At 40.3% G+C, this 15427-nt stretch overlaps 1 protein-coding gene across 1 annotated transcript; it reads left to right on the top strand.

Annotated features, from left to right (window-relative positions):
* Window positions 1–4610: 4610 nt before the first annotated feature.
* hddc2 (HD domain containing 2) lies at window positions 4611–12406 on the top strand (the record flags this gene model as incomplete). Its single annotated transcript, XM_083790695.1, has 6 exons — window positions 4611–4697; window positions 5569–5690; window positions 6589–6691; window positions 7059–7127; window positions 8325–8463; window positions 10399–12406. 6 exons carry the CDS (start codon window positions 4611–4613, stop codon window positions 10548–10550), a joined length of 672 nt encoding a protein of 223 aa, XP_083646821.1. The 3' UTR covers window positions 10551–12406.
* Window positions 12407–15427: the final 3021 nt, after the last annotated feature.

Raw genomic sequence — 15427 nt, 5'->3', positions numbered from 1 at the left:
GATACAATTAAGCATAAAATCTTGCGTGAATACTCTAGAGGAGTGGTTTTCAACTCTTTTCATGTCAAGGCCCATTATTTATTCAGCATTTGAGCCACGGACCACCATTTGATGGCATGTAGCCTCTCAACTAAAATGATATCTCACAATTGCTGTATTGATGTTGGTACCATAGGAGAAGGAAACAGGCAAACGATCAAACCAATTCCTCTACATTCTCGTGTAGAATTAACTTAAGTAATACAGATGTTTAACAATAACTTAACTCTTGTGAGTTAAATTATTCTTAAGAGTGTTAAGAGTTAAAGATCTATAAGTGTCCATTTTGCTACCAACTCCATTTAGCTGGGGACCACCTGGGACCCCCTCAAGGACCACTGCTCGAGGTCTATTCGGTACAGATATTTTCTTATTATAATGTTTTTATGTTTGTATTATAATTACAAAAAACAGTTTTCTGTGTATGTACTGCTGTCTGTGCGCACGTTCGAGGCCGAGGAATGCACACGGTTAAAAAAAAGAGCACCCCCCACCACAGAAACGTCTCTGATTTTGCATGCGATGTGAACAGACAAGACATGTCATGTGAAGTCATTGACTTGGCCTGAAAGTTTTTACGGGACAATTTTCGCTCTTGGTCATTCGTCTTGTAGTGTCACGTGACACACACATGATGGAATTCCTAGCAACCATTTCCAAATTCTGTTTCTTAATTATAGTCAATTATATAATGTTTATGCAAGCACAAAAGGTCTTTCAAGACTGTGTTGAAGAGTGCAGCCTTTTTCTTTATCTTCTATATTTCTGTAAGGCCAGCAGCACCTCACCAAACTGGTGTGTGTCCTTCTCCTGTTTGTTTTCAAGGCTGTCTTACCATAATCACTTGAACTGTACAACTGTACAAGCTCACACAGATCGGCTGTTTTTGGCAAGGGCATTGGGTGTAAAAGGAAAAGCGGCCCAATTACAGTTTTAACATGTAACTGTTTTACTAAGAATTTGGGTTGTTAAAAGAAGAGAAATGCCCTCCAATGAAGGTTCAAGGTATTCTTTATTATTGTTACTAGTGTAACAATATCTAGTGTACAGGTCAGGTCAGGTGTAGAAGAGTAAAATTATGTTTTTCTTGTAAAGACATTGTAGCAGCATTAATAATAGTTAGCCTAAACTTACAGCAAGGGGAAGAAGTAATATTATATAAAAAAACGAATGTTTTTGTGCTAGGGCTTGGTGCTTGAAGGTGACAATGTGCATGGTTATTATTCCTAGGTTATAAACATTTGATTCTGTGAATGATTCAGAGAAAAGTGCAAATCAAACATAAATATGTGTGGTTACAAAAAATGTACCACCGTGTTACAAAAAACACATTAAACAAAATATCATGAATAGTGCACATGTGACACATAAATAAGTGAGCAAATGTGAAATGTAGCTTATTCTAGCAGCCATTTGTATCTAGTGAGACTTAGAATTAAATCAACTCTGCATACAAGTTAGCACGGCTTGTGTGTAACAATCGTGCGGCAACAATCCATCTCCTATAGCTGTACAGCACATTGTGAAACAGGGATAGACTCTCATGCTCTGGCTGATACCGACAATAAACCTCTCCGACCTACTTACTTACAATAAAGTCAACAATAGAAGTACTCGTTCATTCGTCTCCAAATTCCAATGTACTAAACTAGGCAATGAAAATCCTTCCAATTCGAATTCACAAAGTGTATTATTCACCTCTACCTGTCAAATATCAGGTGTTCGGGTATCCGATAGGCTTATTAGTGTGGCTAATGGCTCCTTTGTTCTAGAAAAAGGACATTCAAGTAAAAGAAACGTACTGAACTTTGTATTACGATGACAAATGTGACTCGTGTCGCGTGTCTCACAGTGAAACACTCGGGATTAAAACAGGCACACTGATGAACAAGAACTTACTGAGACCGCTCTGACATGCCTCAGATTTCTCACACACATCTGGCAAAAGAAAGAAACGAAAAATTAGTAACACAATGATCGTATATCTATCAATCAATCCACCTACTTTTGTTTTCATCAATTTCTCTCTCTCTCTCTCTCTGCCCCCCCACACACCCCTTTTTTCTTTTATTCTCTGAAAACAATGAAGACATTATGGAGATTGTATATAAACACATTTCACCCACTGATTTACACCTGTGAAACTGTTGTGACAAGACCGATGCTCATTCGGATACTAAACCTTCATAGCCTTTTTCGTCTTCAAGAACTAAGCGACACATAACGTGTGTAACGAATTCCACAAGTCCTGGACAGGTTCTTGGTTCTGGACATTGTATATGATTTATTTCACTCTTAACCCCAAATAAAAATATATCTGGAATTGGAATTGGAAATGGAATAAACTTATACTGATGAGGACACTCCATAGGCCTCGTGCAGGGCCTCGTGTATATTCAATCACCAATCTCTTAACTCCCTTTAGAATGTAGCCCCCAGTACCTTGGGGTGTTTTTTTTTGCCTGGCATCCAGACTGATTTGTCTGGTTTCCAGGCTATGCTTTTTTGACACTGTATATTTGTACATACATACGTGGTATTCCTATTATATAACTACGAGGAGTAGTGAGCGAAATGAGTCTTGATCAGGCACACATATCGGCACATTGCTCTCCTGGCCTGGAACCAACCTGGGACAACCAGGGCCTCTGGCTTCCTAGGCGGGCTCACTCAGCTTTCTATTCATTCAGAACATCATAAAAGTAGAACACTGCATTCAGACATGATACACACACGCGCACACAGAGCACAATTTCTTCCTATAGATGGCTCCTTCAGGGTAATTGAACAAACACCTGTAAAAGCATTCATCTGCCTTGGTCATGTTCCTGACCACTGGCACTATGGCAGTATTCTGCAGTCGAGTGTCTTCAAACTCCACTAGACCCTGGAAGGGAGGGTTGATCTTTGTGCCAAAGCATTTGTTACAGCTGCCAACGTCCTCCGTTCCTCCCGGTATTATCCTCTGCCATGTAACTTGAAGGACGTTTTTGGGCTGTGTGTTGGCAGGTGAGATGGGCCTCCTCTTCCACCATGGCCCTCACATGATCCACTGTTTGCATCATGTTTGATAGAGCTAGTGGAGGAGGTGACAGTTATAAGTGTGGCTTTATAATCATTGTGTACAAAGAAGCAAACAGCCAATACTTATACAAAAAGTTATGAATGACTTTTATTTTCTGTATCAATTCAGTAGCCTATACTACTTTTGTGCACTAATTTCCCTAGAAGAGGCAAATTCTATACATTTAAAAAAAGTATCATGTATATACTATATATTTCACATTTTTATAGACAGTTAGCTGGGTCTGTCCCTGTGTCCCTCCCTGTGTCCTGCTGTGTGAGCACGAAAATAGCGTTACAGTGTTTGTCCACCACCAAGTGTCACTGTTGCCTAACACAGACACACAGGCGGGAGGAGGGCTTGTACAGTACAGTACAGTACAGTACAGTACAGTACAGTAGACCTACAGCCACTTCAGACGGGTCTGATTTTTATCTTTTTATTTCATTTTTAACCTTTGGAAACCAATCTATGAACAATGATAAAAAATAAATAAATCCTTCAGCGCCTCAGGGTGTCCCTGGTCCCTTTGTCGAGATTGATTACTACTGTATACTGTAGGTAGGCCTACATTATTGGTTGCCTATCAGTACAGTATAGCCTTCAACTGAGTTTTCATTGCCAGCCCTTCAAAACACATGATCTGGCGCCATCGTCTGGCGGAACTGTGAAGAGGATTCTGACAGGGAGTTGACAGTTGACTTGACACCTGTTAAGGCTCATTCATAGTCTGGATTTTCGGTGGTGAGGTGACCACCGCTCCGGTGGTGAGGTGACCACCGGAGCTGAAATAACGTTGAGGGTGGTGAGTAAAAACAGAGAGAAGGGCACCAATCAATCAAGGGCTAAGAAAGAGTATTACGCTCAGGGAAATGCAGAAATGCAATATCACATTTTTCTATTCACACTTTAAGCCTGATGGCCTCGACTCAGTGATAACTTATCAGTGATCACCTAACACTGAAGTAGCCTAGGTAATTGGTTCAAGACTGTCATATTAGCCTATTAATAACGTCATCACATAAAGTAGTAGGCACTTTAGCCTATTATATCTAGATTTGATGGCCTTTTCCTTGTAAAAAACAAAAAAGGTCCGTAGGGCCTAGTAGGCTATGTTATGTTGAGGTATTGCTACTAATAAGTAAAACAAAAGAAAAAAAAGAATGAGGGGAAATGCAAAATAATTACAAAACTTATACTAGGAGCTCACTGTTCCAACTTCCAGTAGCCTAACTGTCTGGAATTAATTATAATGTTAACTGGAATCCCTGGGGAAATCCCCCACTTATTGTTCCAGCTGTTTGAACAGAGAACAGCTCCTCTAGCTAATCATTCATTCCTTGAATCAAACTGAAACCAGTGGGTTGATTTTGGTTTTATTTAGCCTGCAAAGTGTAGACTCCATTCAGTGAGGCCCCGCCCCCGCATGCTTCTGATTGGCTTTCAGGCCGTTGACGTTTGTGGGTGACGTAATAGACGTCTGCTGCGCGCGTCATCACGTTTCAAAATGGCGGCGTCCAGCAGCAACAACAACACATCCAGCAGCAGCATGAGCAATATGCTGCAATTTATGAAACTTATTGGACAACTCAAAGTAAGACTCCAGCACAAGTTAACACTCAACAACTTATTGGACTCTCATATTTATTGATAAAATATACTTTATGTTGTTAACTCATCATCACTCGTGTCGTGTAGCACTGGCCTGGATATCTCTCTCTCTCTCTCTCTCTCTCTCTCTCTCTCTCTCTCTCTCTTTGTGTGTGTGTGTGTGTGTGTGTGTGTGTGTGTGTGTGTGTGTGTGTGTGTGTGTGTGTGTGTGTGCATGCGTGTACTTTCATAGATGTATTTTATCTCTGACTTTTACTTTCGTATGCAAATCTCTGCTGTCAAAATTCCCAGGAAATTAAGAAAACCATCAAAGTTGGTATTGTGACTTTATCGTCAATTAATTGCATAAGAGGGAGAGAGAGTTAGCTGCTTTAGCTTAGCAGACAGTTTGAGGGTCACAATTACTTTTCATTGGTTCAATATTGTTTTAACCAACACAGACGTAACGGGTGTTCAATAGCATTGATTTATGATGAAGAAAACAAATGTAATTAGGTAGGCTAGTTTCCTCTCGAGTTGACAGCGACGGATGTCAAAATCGATAAGATACATATTTGACAATCTTGATCCAAGGCTAGACCAAGACAGATAGATCATTTTTAACCGATTCATCATCAGCCTCATTTTCATTTAGGCTACATTTACAGGTCCGACTTGTGACATTTTACATGTCAGAATTGGTCTTGATCCAAGGTAGCCATGATACATGCCTGTCATATATCTCTATGGCACTGGCTAGGGTCAGTAGGGTCAGTTATTTAACTTACTTTTCATTTTTCTGTAAAATATTTATCTGTCATTTCATTCATTCATTCATTCATGGTCTGTGTGTGTGTGTGTGATCTTCATGACAGAGGGTACCGAGGACAGGCTGGGTCTACAGGAAGGTGAAGGATCCAGAGAGTGTTTCAGACCACATGTACAGGATGGCCCTGATGTCTCTGACCATCACAGACCCCACAGTGGACAAGGACAGGTAAGCCTGATGTCTCTGACCATCACAGACCCCACAGTGGACAAGGACAGGTAAGCCTGATGTCTCTGACCATCACAGACCCCACAGTGGACAAGGACAGGTAAGCCTGATGTCTCTGACCATCACAGACCCCACAGTGGACAAGGACAGGTAAGCCTGATGTCTCTGACCATCACAGACCCCACAGTGGACAAGGACAGGTAAGGATGATGTCTCTGACCATCACAGACCCCACAGTGGACAAGGACAGGTAAGGATGATGTCTCTGACCATCACAGACCCCACAGTGGACAAGGACAGGTAAGCCTGATGTCTCTGACCATCACAGACCCCACAGTGGACAAGGACAGGTAAGCCTGATGTCTCTGACCATCACAGACCCCACAGTGGACAAGGACAGGCAAGGAGGATGCTGGCTCACTCACAACGTTGCCTAATAAGTACATCTAGTGATAATCCAAATGATAATAAATGCATAATAGAGCAACAAAGTCTTAACTTCACCTCCGTGACCCTCCTGGGTCACGTCATTTCATATCAGAACTGTGTTCCAGGTGGTCCCCAGCTAAATTAGTACCCAAATTGACCCTTATTAGATCGTTAACTCTTTAAACATCTGCATTACTTCAAACGGTGGTCCGTGGCTTATCCCATTCTGGACGGGAACCCCTTTTGGTGTTTTAAGCATTATGTTATACTTTAGCTATTGAAAAATAGCAGAGTGCCGCGCTACGAGCTTGTAGATCTGCTATTTTTGAAAAATCTTGAAAATGTGTGCAAATCTTTGAATATATATAGAATAATTAGTAGACCCTGGTAAGAAAAGTTCTGCTCTATGATAGTAATGCATGATACTAGTCTACTACTACTACTAACTAACTAACTTTGTGTTCTCCAGGTGTATGAAACTGGCTCTGGTTCATGACATGGCAGAGTGTATTGTAGGAGACATCACTCCAATAGACAATGTCAGCAAAGCAGAGAAACACCGACGGGAGCAGGTATGGGACTGAACTGTAAACGGTGTTTTCATTACCTGTCAGTGGTGGAAAAAGTACTCAAATGTTTTACCTAAGTAAAAGTATCACTACGGCAATATGGAAATACTCTGTTACAATTGGAAAAGTATGGAATTCAAACTTTACTTGAGTATAAGTACCAAGAACCAATGGGATCCATTGTAGTTAGTTCTGCAAGCTCACAAGGCGCCACTATGCAATGCTTTGTGAGTTTGTAGATTTGCTACTTTTGTGCGTCATCCTTGATGAATTATACTGGACGTTCATTCATTAAAAACAAAAACATGGAGATACAAGATTTCTGCCAGACAGCAACAAAATCCCCTCTCCTCTCCTCTCCTCTCCCCAGGAAGCAATGACACATCTAACAAGTCTGCTGCAGGATGGACTTAAGCAGGAGCTTTATGGACTGTGGGAGGTATGTGTGTGTCTGTGTGTGTTTCAGCTTGCAGTCATTCATCTATAAATGGTGCATTTATATAGTGCTTTCGTCTCAAGCGCTTTACATAGACACACACACACACACACACACACACATTCATACACCAATGGCAGAGGAAACCATGCAAGGCACCAACCTTCACATTGGGAGCAATTAGGCGTGCTCTAAGTCTTGCTCAAGGACACTTCGACACTAACTCCGGGCGAGCCCAGGATCAAACTGGGAACCTCGTGGTTGGCATCTGGCCGCTCTGCCACAGTATCTACCCATCTATATACCATTCAGTGACCACTTGTGTCCTGTAGATGGGGGTATTGTCACTCTCCCCATCAGGAAAGAAATGCTTTCCTCAAGGACAAAGACGATCACTTGGAATAACTTTGTATTGATTTGTAGTGAACCTCCCCCCTCCCCTCTAAGGAGACAAGCGTGCCCGAACCATAGCAGGACAATTCTCCCCTGCGTTTCTTTACATACTGCACTGCACTCAAGCAAATCATCGAATGTGCGCCTTCTACCACAATTTGACCTCGGATAAAGCCAACAGCCGAGTTGACAACTCATGACAATAAACAAAAAAAAAAGGGCAGAGTAACACTTTTTTTTGGTTGTTTTTCCTGCTTTCTAATTATTTGTTCGGCCCAAAAAATTGTTTATTGTCATGATTTGTCAACTCGGCTGTTGGCCTGCCTTGTCTGAGGCTTTAAATGTCTTTAAATAAATACTTTTCTATGGGGAAAATTAATGTGAAATTATTTCCTGGTGCCCTCGTCGTTCTGAAAGGGGGCGGGACTGCGATGCTCTATAGTCTTTGTGACTGAAGCTCCTGTCATCTCTGTGCCTTGTAATGACCTCTCTTTAGTCCGATAAGACCTGAGGTCAATTCTACAAAATAATGCCTTTTTAAATCTAAAAACTGTTTTCTTAAAAACGTATGTTGCTATATCAGTGGTCCCCGGAACAACATATTTTCAGATGGGGGTCGGCAAATACATAAATTTTTGGGGGTCCTTGACATGAAAATGCTGACATAGAAACTCAGGTCTAAATGGGTTAAGGCTGGGCAAATAACCGAAAATATAGTTATGTAGAAGAAAAACTACAGGAGTATGACAACCAGAGCAGCCCAGAGGCCAGGCTGGTGAAACCCTTTGATTGTGTCTCTGTCTACAGGAATATGAGAACCAGCGCAGCCCAGAGGCCAGGCTGGTCAAACAGTTTGACCTTCTAGAGATGATCCTCCAGGCCCACGAGTACGAGCAGATCGAAGGAGCACCCGGAAGACTGCAGGAGTTCTTTGATTCCACCGATGGTGGGTGAGGAGGTGTCTTCTCTTCATCTCTGGGCTGGTCGCTCTGCCATACTTGCCCCCTGGTGCCCCGCCCAGTATCACTCACATCACCTTATCTTTTTTGTCTCCCTTAAGAGATAAAATGAGGTGACCACTGAAACGGTGGTCACCTCATTTTATCTCTTTAGTCCAGGGGTTCCCAAACTGTGGTGTGTGTGAACACCCTCTAGGGGGTGCGTGACATGAAAAGGGTAATGGCGGTTTTATAGTTTTATTTAACACAAACGCCAAACTTTGGTAAAACACTGTTGTAAGGAGATGTATAGAGCAGCTGCGGGAGTATACGGGCAGCTGCATGTCTGTCAGTGCAGTGACATTCTGTGATTTTTGCCATACTCATTACTTGCGCAAGCAGAGCGCGCAAGTAATAATTTCGCCCGGTCTCTTCCGCCGTGACAGCTGTCCCGCCATTCAATGTTTATGCAGAAAAACATCAAATCTGTGCCTGTTTTGCTGGGACAAAACGACCACAAATGACCATATCTCTTACGTCATCATTTAGCGCTAGTCATACGTATACTATATACATAATCAGTAAAAATAAAATAGCAAATTGTGCCTGATCTGCTGGGACCAGAGTACGTGGTGTGTATATGTATGACTAGCTCTTAATGATGACGTAAGAAATATGGTCATTTGTGGTCGTTTGGTCCCAGCAAACCAGGCACAGATTTGCTGTTTTCTTGCATAAACATCAAATGGCGGGACAGCTGTCACGGTTCTTGGCGCAAAGTAACCACAGTATACCGCTAATCAACTTACAACTACACACTCTATTTAGTATATGTATAGTATATAGTATATGCCTATATACTATATATATACTATATATAGTATATGCCTGTTTTGCTGGGACCAAACGACCACAAATGACCATATCTCTTACGTCATCGTTTAGAGCTAGCCATACGTATACTATATACATAATCAGTAAAAATAAAATAGCAAATTGTGCCTGATCTGCTGGGACCAGAGTACGTGGTGTGTATATGTATGACTAGCTCTTAATGATGACGTAAGAAATATGGTCATTTGTGGTCGTTTGGTCGCAGCAAACCAGGCACAGATTTGCTGTGTTCTTGCATAAACATCAAATGGCGGGACAGCTGTCACGGTTTTTGGCGCAAAGTAACCACAGTATACCACTAATCAACTTACAACTACACACTCTATATAGTATATGTATATGTATACGTATGTCCTACGTCATCATTTACAGCTAGTCATACGTATACTATATACATAATCGTATACTATATACATAATCAGTATATCTACATCGATAAAACTGTATTTCTTATATAGATAGAAACTTGAACCATACTTAATAATACTAGGTGTTTATATGCATAAAGTAGGTAGGTAACAAATAGTTACACCTACAGCGGTCGAAAGTACTTGCGCGCTCTGCTTGCGCACTAGTTGGCCATTTATGGCCTACTAGTGTGCAACAAGCAAGTATGCACTCGACAGAGTGCAGTTCTAGTTAAATAATATGTTTTGTGAACATTTTTAAACTCAAACCTTTGCTTCTGGGGGTCCCTGGAACAAAACAATTTTGAGGTGTGGATCCGGGGCCAAATTCATATAATTGTGGGTGTCCTTTGATATGAGAAAGCTTGAACAGCACTGATTATAGCAACATATTTCAGTTCAGTACATTTTTATTTTTCAGCACTTTTGGAAACAAACACAATACTGGTCTGGTGTTATGCACATCAGTGCATTTAGAACAGGGCACAATCTCAAAAGTCCCAAGGCACAGGTTGTCAGACAACAGTTAGGATTTAGAAGACATTTTGTAGAATTGGCCTCAGGTCTTAATGGGTTTATAGTAATAACACTATAGTGATGATATTTTATTATTTCTTCTGATATTTTCGGTGCTCTCACCAGGTCGTTTCCAGCACCCAGACGTGGTCCAGCTGGTCAGCTGTCTGAACGACGAGAGAAGAGAGCACATGAGCAAAGCGGACGGCGCAAAGCATTCTGGGAACGTGGAGGAGGCCCCCGCCAGTACCAAGTCCGCAGAACCACACACACACTGACACACACAGCTCCTGACTGTTGCACACACACACAAACACACACACATCCCGTGACGCTTGGAGGCGATTGGAGAGAGAGCGTAGGCCTGAAAGCATCCTACGAGTCCGCCTGTTCACATCATTGGTTTAATTCAAAAACGGACTTGTGTTTCTGGGGAACAGAGTGGCTTACCGACGCACCGCCATTCCGACTATGTGGCTTCCGTGTGCGGTTAGGGTTAGTATTGAGTGAGTTGGAATGGCAGTGCGTCTGGAACTGGAACGTTTAACGCACATACTCTGTACATTAGCTGCAGCACAAGGTTGACATAAAAACCTTTCTGCGTTGCTCCAACTCATGTGGATGTTATGCGAGCGTCCGAAGTAGAAGTAGAATAGAAGCGTCCCAACAGGGGTTTGGCGCGTCCACTTAACACCTAAAGTGTGGTTACAGCCGTTGAGGGCAGTCCCAGACGTAGTGTGTTTGGTGAAACAGTCCTCTCTGTTAGAGCCTCCCATCACTGGAACTTAAAGGGCCACTTCACCCCTTTTGCAACCAGAGCTTATTTTAATGATGTTTAAGACACAAACACTTTCCTGGGGTTGCATTTGTGTAATATGGTTTGTTAGATATTTTAGTCATGACACCATGTTCATGGTCTCACTTCCTTCCTGGACTACAAAGTCACACCTCCATGCAGCCTTCCCCCCTCGCCACAAGGAGGGGAAGTGCACTAAAGCATTGTGGGCATTGTAGGAATTCAGAAATCCAGTCAAACAAAAAAGAAAATCTGGCCATAGGGTGCATTTCAAATTGTGCTACTGTTATCTACTACAAATACTTTGAGTGACTGCAGTTTCTTACAGCGGTGAAACGTCCCTTTAAGAGACTGCTTAAAGCTAACAGCTCATCAGTAATTATCAGATTTTTCACTGGTGTCGTTTTTTCATACTTGACTGTAATTGTTCGGTCTCCTGTGCTATGTTTTCTTGTATTCTAATTGTCTGTTTTTGTCATGTTCTCAGTTACTGCTCAGTTACTACAGATGGAAATGAGCTTCTGGCTAGCTCTGGCTCATTTGCATGGATGTGAAACGTCACATGTTAATTTATGTGCACTGTCCCTGGTAAACAAATCATAAATGATAATAAATACATTGTAAACAATGGGTATACAAACATACATTTGATATTGCACATGTATTGCGACACGGTCAGGATGTCAGGACCTTATGACCACTACAAATTATGATTTGGCTACAGTTCTGAAAGATGGCAGTGTTCAATGTAACCTGGGTTGAATGTCCAACCATTACTCTCTGGTCTCATGTTAGGAAAACATTTTGTATGAAATGAAAATGGTTGTAGTTCCAGTTAAGTATACGAAAGGATATAAGTAGATCAAATTAGGTTGACTGTATTAGGATTCATTTTCTCAGCAAGTCTCTGTGGGAGCCATTTGACTTGACACGGGGACAAAAAGGGACACAGTGTTGGAGCCAGGACTTGAACCTATGGCCTCCTGATTCACAGGCAAATTCTTTACCAGTAAGCCATTGCTTGCTGTGTACAAAAAGCCACATTAACCATTTGAAAGTCTAAACAACAGCACAACAGACGATAGATGAATCTCCTGTTTTGTTTTTGTATCAATGTTGTTACTCAAAGGCAAGTGCAAGTGGCTCAGTTAGTTAGGTCATTGGTGACATGATCTGGAGGTTGTGGGTTAAAACCCCACTCAAGTATTTACTTTCAAGACCGATTTCTAGAACAACAGCTTAAAAACTTTCAAAAAGCAGTGTGAATTGACTGGTACCAATGGTGCAGTGGGCTAGTCAAACGGGACACCACAGGATACCTTGACAGTTCAAACAATGTGTTGGGTTTGTAAATAAACCATTAATGTGTGATCATTAGTAGTGTGATTATTTGATGTGCCACAATCTGCCATTGACCCCTATTTTAAATATAAAATAAATATATTTCTAAAACTATGAAACATTTCAAAGATTCCTTTTCAGACAAACATGTCCACCGTAAGATGAACCTAAATAGGTTTGAATGGGTTTCTAGGTGTAAGTATGTAGGACTAGTAGCGTGCCAAAGTGTGTGCTTTTACCATTGAGAATGCATTGGGCGTTTAAGTTAAATAACTCAAACTACAAAACATTTCAAAGTAAAAAGTTCCAGCATGTGTCTCCACAGTAAGCTGAATAATACAAAGTGTGAATGGAGTTTCTAGGTGAAAGTGCTTTTTTGATGTTCCATAGTCTGCCATTGAGCCCCATTATACATTTCTCAAATTTGAAAGCACTATATTTCTAAATCTATGAATCTTTTCAAAGATTCCTTTTCAGGCAAACATGTCCACTGTAAGATGAACCTACTGTAAATAGGTCTGAATGGGGTTTCTAGGTGTAAGTATGTAGGACTAGTAGCATGCCAAAGTTTGTTCTATTGCTATTGAGAATGCATTGGGCGTTTAAGTTAAATAACTCAGAAACTACAAAACATTTCAAAGTAAAAAGTTCCAGCATGTGTCTCCACAGTAAGCTGAATAATAAAAAGTTTGAATGGAGTTTCTAGGTGAAAGTGATTTTTTGACATGACAAAATCTGCCATTGAGCCCCATGTTAAAACTCTCAAATTTGAAAGCACTATATTTTTGAGTGGTGCAACCACTCCTACAACCAGCTTGCAATGTCCTCGTACGTGTTTGTTTGTTTGTTTGTTTGTGTGTCTGTGTGTCTGTGTAAGCATGAGTATGTGACTTAATAATAGCAGTAGGGGGCGCCAGAAACAGTGAGAGGGGTAGTGACTCTAATGAGAGAGAGTGAGAGAGAGAGAGAGGGGGGGGGGGGGGGGATTGCACCACTCAGTTCACACGTGTGTGATTTTTAAAACTATGACACCTTTCAAAGATTCCTTTTCAGGCAAACATGTCCACCGTAAGATGAACCTAAGTAGGCTAGAATGGGGTTGGTAGGTTTAAGTATGTAGGACTAGTAGCATGCCAAAGTTTGTGCTATTGCCATAGAGAATGCATTGTCCGCAACATCCTCATTCTCATACACCGCTATACTTTTAAGTATGTTGCGGTAGAGAGAACGTCTGTTTCGGTAATGATAATTTAATAATGTCAGACTATATTTTTAAATAAATCATGTTTATATTTAAATAAACTATTCATTTAAATATTATTCATTAACTAGATATTTTCTTTATTTCCTGTTTCATGAAAATAAAGCTTTAGAGCAAAGACTAGGCTGTCAAAATTCAGAGAGAAATCTGCTAACGCTTTATATGAAGGAATGAAGCCCATGCCTATAATACATTATAGAAACTATAATGCACTATAATCTATTCATAATAATGGCATAATTGTATGACATGTCAAGTAACATTATACAGTACTTCATTGTTGGACACTCACTGAATTTTTTTCCCTTTTTTTTATCCTCGTTTTTCATCATTTTGGACCATGGGCTATAGCCCATATCGTACGGCATACTATAGCACGCCGTTTTTCATCATTTTTGAGGATTTGAAAAAAAAGAAAAAAAACGATGGGTTATAGCCCATCGTTTTTTGAAATTTTGGAAAAAAAAAATAACCTCGTTTTTCATCATTTTTGAACATGGGCTATAGCCCCTACCGTACGGCATACTATAGCACGCTGTTTTTCATCATTTTTGAGGATTTGAAAAAATTTCAAAATTACAAAAAACATGGGTTATAGCCCATCGTTTTTTGAAAATTTGAAAAAAAAAATTAACCTCGTTTTTCATCATTTTTGAACATGGGCTATAGCCCCTACCGTACGGCATACTATAGCACGCTGTTTTTCATCATTTTTGAGGATTTGAAAAAAATTCAAAATTTCAAAAAACATGGGTTATAGCCCATCGTTTTTTGAAATTTTGAAAAAAAAATGTAACCTCGTTTTTCATCATTTTTGAACATGGGCTATAGCCCCTACCGTACGGCATACTATAGCACGCTGTTTTTCATCATTTTTGAGGATTTGAAAAAAATTCAAAATTTCAAAAAACATGGGTTATAGCCCATCGTTTTTTGAAATTTTGAAAAAAGAAATTTAACCTCGTTTTTCAACATTTTTTAACATGGGCTATAGCCCCTAGCCTGGTTAATAAACCAGACCGAATCAGCCGTTGGCAAAAAAAAATGCCTACCGGCGCGGATCCGTGCGATATTAGTCTGGTTTATTAACCAGGCTATATAGCCCCTACCGTATGGCATACTATAGCACGCTGTTTTTCATAATTTTTGAGGATTTGAAAAAAAAGCAAAATTTCAAAGAACATGGGTTATAGCCCATCGTTTTTTGAAATTTTGAAAAAGAATTTAACCTCGTTTTTCATCATTTTTGAACATGGGCTATAGCCCCTACCGTACGGCATACTATAGCACGCTGTTTTTCATCATTTTTGAGGATTTGAAAAATTTTTAAAATTTTAAAAACATGGGTTATAGCCCATCGTTTTTTGAAATTTTGAAAAAAAAATTAACCTCGTTTTTCATCATTTTTGAACATGGGCTATAGCCCCTACCGTACGGCATACTATAGCACGCTGTTTTTCATCATTTTTCAGGATTTGAAAAAATTTCAAAATTACAAAAAACATGGGTTATAGCCCATCGTTTTTTGAAATTTTGAAAAACAAAATTTAACCTCGTTTTTCATCATTTTTGAACATGGGCTATAGCCCCTACCGTACGGCATACTATAGCACGCTGTTTTTCATCATTTTTGAGGATTTGAAAAAAATTCAAAATACAAAAAACATGGGTTATAGCCCATCGTTTTTTGAAATTTTGAAAAAAAAAATTTACCTCGTTTTTCATCATTTTTGAACATGGGCTATAGCCCCTACCGT

The sequence above is a fragment of the Protomyctophum parallelum genome, assembly GCF_964188405.1.
Source record: "Protomyctophum parallelum genome assembly, chromosome: 19".
Classification (NCBI taxonomy): Eukaryota; Metazoa; Chordata; class Actinopteri; order Myctophiformes; family Myctophidae; genus Protomyctophum; species Protomyctophum parallelum.
Note: the sequence above shows the minus strand (reverse complement) of the source record. Positions and strands in the feature narration are given on the sequence as shown.